Source organism: Canis lupus, chromosome 5, assembly GCF_011100685.1.
Source record: "Canis lupus familiaris isolate Mischka breed German Shepherd chromosome 5, alternate assembly UU_Cfam_GSD_1.0, whole genome shotgun sequence".
NCBI classification, from domain to species: domain Eukaryota; kingdom Metazoa; phylum Chordata; class Mammalia; order Carnivora; family Canidae; genus Canis; species Canis lupus.
The window spans coordinates 80,815,568-80,826,898 of record NC_049226.1 but is presented as its reverse complement, the minus strand read 5'-3'; the positions used below and the strand labels follow the sequence as shown (position 1 = coordinate 80,826,898).

General features: G+C 43.0%; 1 protein-coding gene and 1 non-coding gene across 3 annotated transcripts in view; one reads left to right on the top strand and one right to left on the bottom strand.

The window, feature by feature from the left end:
• Positions 1-2,581: 2,581 nt before the first annotated feature.
• CYB5B (cytochrome b5 type B (outer mitochondrial membrane)) overlaps positions 2,582-11,331 on the top strand; it is a 38,948-nt gene continuing 30,198 nt past the window's right edge. The window contains exon 1 of one of the 2 annotated variants that reach the window (XR_005360205.1): positions 2,582-2,876. Coding sequence is in view for 1 of the 2 variants with exons in the window: in XM_038538478.1 (XP_038394406.1) it covers positions 2,715-2,876 (162 nt within the window). In the remaining variant the exon portion in view is untranslated. The remainder of the gene's footprint in view (positions 2,877-11,331) is intronic. The other variant, XM_038538478.1, reaches the window with a different exon arrangement.
• On the bottom strand, positions 9,081-9,153 carry TRNAS-ACU. The gene has a single exon. It is a non-coding gene; the product is annotated as a tRNA-Ser (tRNA).

Below are 11,331 nucleotides of genomic sequence, written 5' to 3'. Positions count from 1 at the left end.
GTTTATATCCAGACCCACTGGGCCTAAATCTCTGGAGGTGGGGCTGGGAATCTGCATTTTTGTTGTTGTTGTTGTTGTTGTTGTTGTTAAAACAATGTTTTATTATGTCTCAGGATTCTGTGGGTTGCCTGGGCAGTTCTGCTGAGTAAGCCCGGGCTCACTCAGTGTTCCACACTCAGCTGAAAGTTGATGAAGGGGTGGGCTCAGTCTAGAGTTTAAATGGTGGGTCCTTAATCCCAGGCTTCTTCACAGCATCTTGATCTCGGTCTAATGTGGTGAAGACAGAAACTTCAAGGCCTCTTGAGGTCTGAACTCCGTATCTTGCACAGCAACACTTCCGCCACAATCTATTGGTCAGAGTAAGTAATAAGTAAGCCAAGATTCAAGGTGAGGAAGAGACTCTCATGTTTGGACAGGAAGGAATCTGTATTTTTCAAGACTTTTATTTATTTATTTGAGAGAGTGAGTGAGGACAAGCGGGGGGAGGAGCTGAGTGAGAAGGAGCAGCAGACTCCCCACTGGAGCCAGGACCCTGGGATCAAGACCTGAGCCAAAGGCAGAGGCTTAACTGACTGAGCCACTCAGGCTCCTGGGGATCTGTATTTTTAAAACAGCCTCCTCGGGTGACACATGCACACTGGGGTTAAGTGTGAACTATTCATTTAACAAATATGTGTTCCTATTACATTCGAAATGAATCTCTATTTCTTGAACTTAAATTTATATATATGTGAATGTTTTTGTTTCAGAAGGCTTTTTTTCTTTTTGAAGATTTTATTTATTCATTCATGAGAGACATACAGAAGCAGAGACACAGGCAGAGGGAGAAGTAGGGACTGGATCCCAGGACCTGGGAACACGACCTGAGCCAAAGGTAGACACACTCAACCACCGAGCCACCCACCAGGCACCCCCAGAAGGCTTATTTCTTATGTTTCCTATCTCAGTACTTGTGACACAGTAAATGTTCAGTAAATATCTCTGAAATGAATGTAAATATTTGAATCTAGCTTGTGGAAGATCCTAACAATCGTATGGGATTTCTCGGAAGAAACTGAGATTTTTATTGTTGTGGTGGTTGTCAGGGTTTTCTCTAGTAATTTCAGTCTCATTTGGGATGTAAGATCTGGGAAGTTAAGATTTACAGATACAGGGGGTTTCCTGAAATAGTAATACCTTAGGTGCTGCAGGAGGTGGGAACCCCTGGAGCCTGGAACTGTAGGAGTTTTTGAAAAAAATTCAGGAGGAGCTTGAAAGTGAGTAGGCTTTGGGAGGAAGGGGTTGGTGGACCTGGTACGATCGCAGAAGTGGTTTTATAACCAGCAGATCTAGGAGTCAGTGGCTGGTACACGAGTCTTTTTTTTTTTTTTTTAATTTTTATTTATTTATGATAGTCACACACACACACAGAGAGAGAGAGAGAGAGAGAGAGAGAGGCAGAGACACAGGCAGAGGGAGAAGCAGGCTCCATGCACCGGGAGCCCGACGTGGGACTCGATCCCGGGTCTCCAGGATCGTGCCCTGGGCCAAAGGCAGGCGCCAAACCGCTGCGCCACCCAGGGATCCCTGGTACACGAGTCTTAACAAAAGGAACGGTGGAGGACGTTAGTAAGAGGTTGGGGATGGATTGTGGCAAGTCTTGGAGAGTGACAGGATGAAAGGCACATTACATGTCATGGGTCACTTGTAATGGCAGTTAAAGGTGAGGAGCTGACCCTGCACATCAACCGAGCTTGGAATTCCAAAATGCGGGGACCTCTAGCTGGGAACAGCGGAGGTGGATCTTCTTGGGACACACAGAAACGAAAATAGCACAACGATGTTCCGATCACCAGGTAATCCGTTTAAAAATCAGATCCCCTTGCCCAACTTCAAGGTATAACTGACGTCTACCAAAATCAGAGTCGTAGTAGCGGCAGAAACTTGGGAAACTTGGGATACCACCTGTCCGTGACCTTAGGTGACCCCCCTTTCCTAGCACCGGGGTCATGCAGGTGCCGACCACTGTGTGCCAAGCGCTGTGCATTTACACTCTCTCATTTCATCGACTAAACAAGGCTATCTCGCCTTTTACTGCTGAGGAAAAGGAGACTGGGATGGGGATCGCCTGGTCACAGCCTGAAGGTTGCAAAAAAAAAAAAAAAAAAAATCAAATCAAATCAAATCAAATCAAATCAAATCAAAAGATGTAAGCCCGGGCTGGGATGCGGGCTGCACAGGAGGTGCGGGAACAGCAGGTCGCGGCGAAAGGAAGGGAGGCGAAGGGAAACGGAGCAAGGGAGACCCCGAGACAAGGGCCCCGCTCCCCGGGCTCCCCGCGCCCCGCAGGCCCGCGCGCTGGGCGAAAGGAGGCCTTCCGTTACGTAACACCCGCCACCCCGGGTCCACCAGGCGGCTTTCCAAAATCGCGATACCTCGTTGGCGAGATTGGAGGGATAGAAGATCCTGATTGGGTAGTTGGACCTCGAACCAGGCCGACGCCGCAAGGAGCGGCCGAGGGGTGGGCGGGACTTGAAGCTGAGTCCGTGCTTCATTGGCGAAGAGAAAACCGGACCAGGAACTCTCCGGAATCGCGATTGGCTGTTGCCAGGAGCCCCGACGGCCGGGGGAGCCCGGGTTACGGAAGCCGGGCAGGGCTGAGCGCCAGGGCCCCCGGGAGGAAGTTACCCTCGGAAACGCGGAGAGCGGCGGCGGAGAGCGGCATCCCCGGCCCCATGGCGACGGAGGCGGCCAGCGGCAGCGATGGGAACGGGCAGGGGGGCGAGGCCGCCGTCACCTACTACCGATTGGAGGAGGTGGCGAAGCGCAACTCCCTGAAGGAGATCTGGCTGGTGATCCACGGGCGAGTCTACGATGTCACCGATTTCCTTAAAGAGGTGGGGCCCGGGAGGTGGACGGCCCCTGGGAGCGGCGCCGGTGAGGGGTGGTCCCGACCCGAGGAGCTGCGGGCGAGGAGGAGGGAAGTCCGGCCTGGCTGCGGGCCAGGGGCGTGCGAAAGGGCCGCAGCTCCCGCGGACCGACGGCGAGGGGCCTTGGTTCTGCATGCATTTCTAGCCGGCGCTAAATTCCAGAGGCTTCAGTAAATGTCATGTGTTGCATATCACATATCGAGTACTGGGCCGTGCGCGAGCCCAGACCGCGGAGCCAGCATCATCCCCATTTTACAGAAAGGGAAACTGAGCCTCAGAGATGGAGGACTCTCAAGGTCACACGTTTAACAGCCTGTAACCATCCCAGGCTAGGTCCGAAGGGCTCTGAGCCTGTGCTCTTCCCACTGCGCCCTCTGAAGTAATTCATTTCTGGTTTTCTTGAAAAGACCCTGAGACCTTTCTTTCTTTCTTTCTTTCTCTTTCTTTCTTTCTTTCTTTCTTTCTTTCTTTCTTTCTTTCTTTCTTTCTTTCTTTCTTTCTTTCTTTCTTTCTTTCTTTTCTTTCTTTCTTTCTTTCTTTCCTTTTCTTTTCTTTTTCTTTCCTTTCTTTCCTTTCTTTCCTTTCTTTCTTTTTACTCCTTCATTATGCTGCCTTTATCTTCTATTAATTGGAGTTGACCTTGAGGCCAGAAGGTCATGAGTTAACTTTTCTGGCGGTTGACTCCTCTTTGTTAAATCTTCAAGCCTGTTGCATTGTGCAACTTCTTGAGACCGTGGTGCACTGAGTGATTTTTTTTTTTTTTAATTTAAGGAAGCAGGATAGACTTTTGTCTAACTTTATTGACGTGTACGTACATACGAAAATTGTGAGCATTTAAAATGTACAATTTATTGAATTTGGACAAATCTATTCCTGTAATCACAATCCCAGTTAAGACAGACCATTTCCATCACCCAGGAAAGTTCCCTCTTACTCCTAGACAGACAGTCCACCCACCCAGCTCCTGAGACTTTGTGGTACTTACATGTATTCACATTAACATATATCAATTTTGAGTGTGTATCATTTTGAGTAATAGATTAATAATCTTGTAGTAAATTCCTTGGGAGTTCCTGTGCAATGTAACCTTGTACCTGAGAAAAAACTTAATTTACGTTAGTTATTTCTATGAATCAAATGTACCAGTAAAATATTTTTTCTACGTTCTGATTCGTAAATCTATAAAAAGTTTTGAAATGTAAAGTTTTCCCAAAAGGACATTGTTTTTAATAAATCATCATCATGGCCAGGAAACATCTTAGAGTTTAGTGTCTTGTATGGCTTTTTATGCTTTTAAAAGGCACCTTAAAACTATTTCCCCATTTATTTCATCCTTGGATAACTAGTTGAGAGTGACTTGGATGTAGTGATTAACAGAATGAGAAACAGGTTCACAGAGATTTTGGCTGGGCAATTGATGAGTAGCAGAATCTGGTTTAGATTCCTTGATTTCTCTTATGTACAGAGCATTTCTTCAGAATTCTAGCCTTAGTTTAGTCCTTTGGCGTATGCCCCATTTTAAGTTAAAATTGTGGGTTGTAGCCTGTTAAAGCATAGTTCATAATGGTAGGTAATAATGTTTTTGTGCTTCCATTGCCCCCAAATTTCTTCTTGACTGATTTAGAATACATAATCAACTTGGAAGGAACACTCAGTGCCTGGAGTGGACCCTTAGTTCAGGTTTGAGTAGTGGTTGCTAAGGGAGGTTCACACTCGCAGGTGTGCCAGAGCTGCCCGCGAAGCCAGCGCCACAGATGTTTATCTGCCCTTAGCTCTTCTTACCTGTTCTGTCGTCTCTGTTCCGATTTTCTAGTTCATCCCAAGCCCATTCCTTCATTCATTTGCTCGTTCAAATAATTATCAAGTGCCTGTTGACGTGTCAGATACTGCTCTAGGTGCTTAGGATACACAGTGGAGAGCTGTATTTATGCCCTCATGGAAACTAGTCTCCAGGGAGTGGACAATAAGCAGAGTAACTGTAAAATATGCTATTTTAGGAAGCGATAGGTTCTAAAAAGAAAAATAAAGCAGAGAAGAGCACTGTGGATGTCTATAGGAGTGAGGGTGTAAGGGTAAAGGGTTGAAATTTTAGATATGATGGCCAGAGTTGGTTTTATTAAGATGACTAGAGGACACCTGGGTGGCTCAGTGGTTGAGCATCTGCCTTTGGCTCAGGTCGTGATCCTGGGGTTCCAGGATCGAGTCCCGCAGCAGGCTCCCTGCATGGAGCCTGCTTCTCCCTCTGCCTGTGTCTCTGTGTGTCTCATGAGTAAATACATAAAGTCTTAAAAAAAAAAAAGAAGAAGAAGAAGACAAGAATAAACACCAGAAGGAAGTTAAAGGAGCTAGCCATGTGGATATTTGAAGGAAGAGCATTCCTGGCTGAGAGGGCAAGTTCAAAGGCCTTGAGGTAGGAGTGTGTCTGGTGTTGTTTGAGGACAGTGAGGGAGGCCACAGTGGCTGGATGGGAGGAGATGAGGTCTGCTTGATCAGGTGAGGACAGATACACAGCTTTGTAGGCTTTAGGAAGGATTTTGACTTTTGGAATAGGAACCCACGCTGGAGCAGGGGAGTCATGATGTGACTTAATGGTTTAATTGTATCACAAAGGAAAAATTGAGGAGCCCAGATAGGAGGCTGCTGTAATTGGGCAAGAGGTCGTAGTGGCTTGGACCAGGCTTGGCAGTGAGGGGTGCTAAGAAGTATCAGGTTTTGGATGTGTGGGCTTTTTTTTTTTTTTTTTTTTTTTTAAGATTCATTTATTTTGGCAGGTGTGGGCAGGGGGATGGCAAGGGGAGAGAGAAAGAGAGTCTTAGCAGAACACCATGTGGGATTCTATCTCAAAACCCTGAAAATCATGACCTGAGCCGAAACCAAGAGTTTGTCACTTAACTGGGCCATCCAGGCACCCCGGGAAGTGTTTTGGTGGTAGAGCCAATAGGATTTGATGATGCATTGGATTTGAGGAGTGACAGAAGAAGTCAAAGATGGCACCAAGGGTTTTGACTTGCTATTACACAGGATGGGAAGACCCATCCAAAAAAAAAAAAAAAAAAGGAAAAAGGGACATCTAGGTGGCTCAGCAGTTGAGCACCTGCCTTCAGCATAATCCCGGAGTCCTGGGATCGAGTCCCACATCGGTCTCCCTTCAAGGAGCCTGCTTCTCCCTCTGCCTGTGTCTCCGCCTCTCTCTCTTTCTCTGTGTCTCTCATGAATAAATAAATAAATAAATAAAAATCTTAAGAAAAAAGAGATGGGAAGACCCATCTTCTCATTCTTCTTTTTTACCATCTGAAATCACTTTTAGGTTCCTCTGTAGACAGGAGTTCCTAATCTGAAAATCTTGTCTGTAAGTTGCTTTTTTTTTTTTTTTTTAATAACTATGGATATAATGTTATTCTGGAGTTTGAATGTGATAGTTTTGAATTGGTAATGTAATTGAATTATTTATCTTTCCCCTAACATTAATTTTGCGTTTTTGAATTAGTGATATTAGTTTAATTTATTGAAATCATGAACGATAAACCAAAACCTTGGCAACATTTTTAAAAAATATTTTATTTATTTATTCATAGAGACAGAGAGAGGCGGGGGGAGGGGCAGAGACACAGGCAAAGGGAGAAGCAGGCACCATGCTGAGAGCCTGACATGGGACTCGACCAGGGTCTCCAGGGTCACGCCCTGGGCTGTAGGCAGCACTAAACCGCTGCGCCACTGGGGCTGCCCACCTTGCAAAATCTTAAAAAAAAAATGATTATACTATCTTATGACATAGACTAGAAAATATCCAAGTACAGCTCCCTTAGCAAGGATATGTATGATTTTGTGAACCTTTGTTTCAGTTAATAGCCTTATTTTTTTACTGTGTATCACAGGTGAGAGAAATTTGGAAGCCACCATCTTATGTATAAATAACATTTTTGAAAAGAATAACTTTTTTTATTCTCCCCTTTGTGGGGATTGATCTCACAACCCTGAGGTCAAGAGTCACATGCTCTTCTGACTGAGCCAGCCAGGCGACCCAGGAGATCTACTTTAGTAAGAGTGATCTGGAAAGCTTCTGTGAGATGACTTTTTTTTTTTTTTTTTTTTTTTTTTTTTTTTTTTTTTTTTTTTTTTTTTTTTTTTTTTAATTCTTTTTTTTTTTTTTTTTTAATTTATTTATGATAGTCACAGAGAGAGAGAGAGAGAGGCGCAGAGACACAGGCAGAGGGAGAAGCAGGCTCCGTGCACCGGGAGCCCGACGTGGGGTTCGATCCCGGGTCTCCAGGATCGTGCCCTGGGCCAAAGGCAGGCGCCAAACCGCTGCGCCACCCAGGGATCCCTGTGAGATGACTTTTAATTGAGCTAAGAAGGAACTAGCTTCGGAAGACTAGAGAAAAGAGCTTTCTGACGGCATTGGCAGAGTCAAGCAAGAGTTTGGCCTATTAGTATGATTGAAAGCAGCTGTGGCTGTAGGATAGCCAATGAAGGTCAAGAATGGCCAGAGAGCTTGGTGGGAGCCAGGCCAGGCAAGACAGAGTAGGTCATATAGATTTGATTCCTAATGTATTAGAAAACCAATGAAGCCTTTTAAGATGGAAGTGACATTAGGGCAGCCCTGGTGGCTCAGCGGTTTAGCGCTGCCTTCAGCCCAGGGCGGGATTCTGGAGACCTGGGATCGAGTCCCACATCAGGCTCCTCATAGGGAGCCTGCTTCTGTCTCTGCCATTCTCTCTCTATGTCTCTCATGAATAAATCAATAAAATCTCAAAAAAAAAAAAAAAAAAAGATGGAAGTGACATGAAAGCACTTTACTTTTCCAGTGGATTACTTTGGCCAAGAACTTGAGGATAAGTTGGAGGGAAAAGCAATACAGAATGGAAGAAAGTAAAACTTTCCATCCCAAGAATTTGTTTGATCTTCCACATCTTCTGGCATATACCAATATATACAAATATGTACAAATAAATATGGGAGTAGAATCATAGTATTCCTTTTTTTTAAAAAAAAAAGTTTATTTATTTATTTTTAGTAATATTTACATGCAATGTGGAGCTCAAACTCATGACTCTGAAATCACAAGTGGCAGGCTCCTCTGACTGAGCCAGCCAGGCATCTTGATCAGAGTATTCCTTAACTGAATTATAGTATCTTTTCATTGGTTTGTTTCAGTAGTACAAATAGTATTTACTGGGTGCTTATTATTCTGAGTGCTTGACTAAGTTCTCTTAACTTCTAACAACTCATCCTTTGAAAGAAAAAAAAGACTATTTCAGCAGAGTGTGCAGAGGGAAGGGGAGAGAATCTCAAGCAGACTTCTCACTCAGCAGGGGGCCCAATGTGGAGATTGACCCCATACCCTGAGACCATGACCTGAGCCGAAATCAAGAGTCGGACACTCAATTGACTGAGCCGCCCAAGTGCCTCTATTTCTAGTACTATAGAACAACAATATCACTTTCTTGTGTCTTTTCACATATCTGACACTTATCTTTGTTTTTTTCTATGTATCAGCAGTTTGTTTCGATTGCTTTTTATTTAATTTTAATTTTATATATTTATTTCATTGTATGATTGAACTGAAATTTATCTGTTCACCTGTCCATTGCCATTTGGGTTGTTTCCATTTTCTGGCAATTATGAATAAACCTGCTGTGAATGTTCATGTACAAATCTTTGTGTGACTTATGTTTTCATTAAGGTTAAATACCTAGGAGTAAGATTTCTAGGTCATACTTCCTTTTTCACTTTCTAAGCAATGTTAGGCCTTTTCTCAAAGTGTCTGTATCATTTTACACTACCACCAGCAGTGTATGAGTTTTCCACTTTCTCCACACTCTCACTGACATGGTATCTTTCATTGTACCTTTAACCATTCTAATGGATGTGTGCTTGTGTATGAATTATGGTTTTAACTTCTATTTCTTTGATTACCATTGATACTGAGTATCATCATGGTGTGATTGGCCATTTGTATGGATTTTTGTAAAGTGTCTGTTCTATCTTGGCCCATTTATAATTGAGGGATAACATTCCTGATACATTTTGATGCAACTCCTTTCAGATACAGTTCACCCTTGAATAACAGGTTTGAACTGCACAGGTCCATTTACACATGGATTTTTTTCAACAGAGTATTTTTCTTCCTTATGATCTTACTTTTTTTTTTCTTCTTTAAGTTAGGCTCCACGCCCAACATGGGGCTTGAACTTATGACCCTGAGATCAGTAGTCACATGCTCTACCAACTGAACCAGCCAGGCATCCCATGATCTTCTTAATAACATTTTCTTTTCTCTAGCTTACTTTATTGTAGGAACAGTATATCATATATATATGTGTGTGTGTGTGTGTGTGTGTATGTGTATGTAACATCCAAAATACGTGTTAACTGACTTTTATTGGTAAGGCTTCTAGTAAACAGGAGGCTAATAGTAAAGTATTTGGGGACTCCAAAATTATATAGATTTTTCAGCTGTGTTTAGAGAATAGAGTTTGATGGCACCTCAACCCCTGTATTGTTTAAGCGTCAATCTATGTATCGTGACTTTTTTCTCCCTGTCTGTATTTTGCCTTTTCATTTTCTTAATAGTGAGTTGTTTTTTTTTTTAAGATTTTATTTACTTATTTAGAGAGAGATTGCGCATGCATGAGCATGAGTGGAGGGAGGGGCAGAGGGAGAGGGAGAGAGAATCACAAGCAGACTCCACGCTGAGCACAATGCCCAACTTGGGGCTCATTCCCATGACGCTGGTTCAGGACCCAAGCTGAAATTAAGAGTTGGCAGCTTAACTGACTAAGCTACACAGGTGCCCCACTTTATTGTGTTTTTTAAAGAAAATTTGGTTCTTTGTATAGATGAAATATAATTTTAATGTCTGGGTACTGGCTTTGGGGTCCAAATGTCAATTTTCCACTATACCATCTAACAGTTGTATAGCCTTGGGCAAATAGCTCTGTAAAGACCCTTTCCCATCTGTAAAATAGAGATAATAGTACCTACTCCACAAAGTTGTTGTGACGATTAATATAGATAACATGTAAAGACTCACGTTACCTGGCATAAAGAGCTCAGTAAGTGTTAGGGGCCATTCATTGATTGAGGTTATTTTTATTCATAATAAAATTTATTTGTTCCCTGCAGCATCTTTTGAGTGCTTAAGTGGCAGATACTCTGAAGATGTAAAGGTAAATTAGACGTCTTGGACATGTGAGGGAGAATGAAATCTGTGTACAACTAATTGTCATGCAAGAAAGACAGAATGCAGGCTCTGTTTGATATCAGGGTACTGAAGGCACCCCTGAAAGCTTCAGATAACAACAATTCTTATTGGATTTCTTCAAGGCTGGTGAAAAGAAACTGTAGTTTGTCATCTAGATTGTAAAATTAACAAATCTATGGGAAGACTGCTTTCTTTCCTTGAGTAGTTGCAAGTGGTTAGTCTCAGGGAAGGCTAGAAATAAAATGAGGCAAAATTTAACCTCCCGTACTGTCTGGGTGAGTTGCTCTGATGAACAAATTGACTTTCGTTTATTCATTTTGCATGTGGGCATGGGTGTGGCATATATACCAGACAGGGAGAGAGGGCACGAGACAGGGAAGGAGGGCAGAGTGAGCTCTCTCTAGATCTCACTATGTTCCAGGCATACTGTGTTCTAGAATGCACCCATGAAAAAGACAAGCATGGTCACTATTCTTGTGGAGCTTATAGACTAGCAGGTAAATGAAGACATCAAATCTATAATGGCAGTCGTGATAAATGAATGCTGTGAAGGTACCTAAGGAATTGTGAAAATCTATAGCAGTGGGATTTACTCTGGTGGGGATAATTTATGTTTGGATCTGCAGACCTGCAGTTTGATCCTGGGCAGTGGTGACTGCCAAAGTTATACCCTTTCTGGCAGCCATCGAGTTATCCTCTTCTAGAGGACACCTCTACCTTACTAGGCTCTGTCTAATCTGAAGGCGAATGAACACCTGTGGACCTGCACCATCTCCTCCTGTTCTCCACTCAGGTCTGTCATCTTTCTCTGCCCTGTCAGACTATTTTTTGAAAGTTGTTTTTGTCCTCTAGAATTTCAGCCTCCATATCTCTTGTTGATGTGGTAACCTGCCAATCTAATTGGCTAGAGGTCCTCCTTTGCATCACCCAGCTTAATTTTGCAGCTTCCAAAATCTTAATGATTCTAGATTTTATTTTCTAAGTCAAGTGGTCTTTAGCATTTCCCTATTGTTACATTTTTATTACATCATTATGGGATTTCCACCCAGAGAATTTGTGAGATTTTTTTTCCCATCAAGATTTTTATTCCATAACTGTCATTCTTTGCATTCTCTTCTTTTTTGCCATCTGACTCCTATCATTTGCCTAAAATTAGTAATCTGGAAGTATATTTTCTATTACTAATTTGTCTTCTCTCTTTTCTGTATTAAAATATAA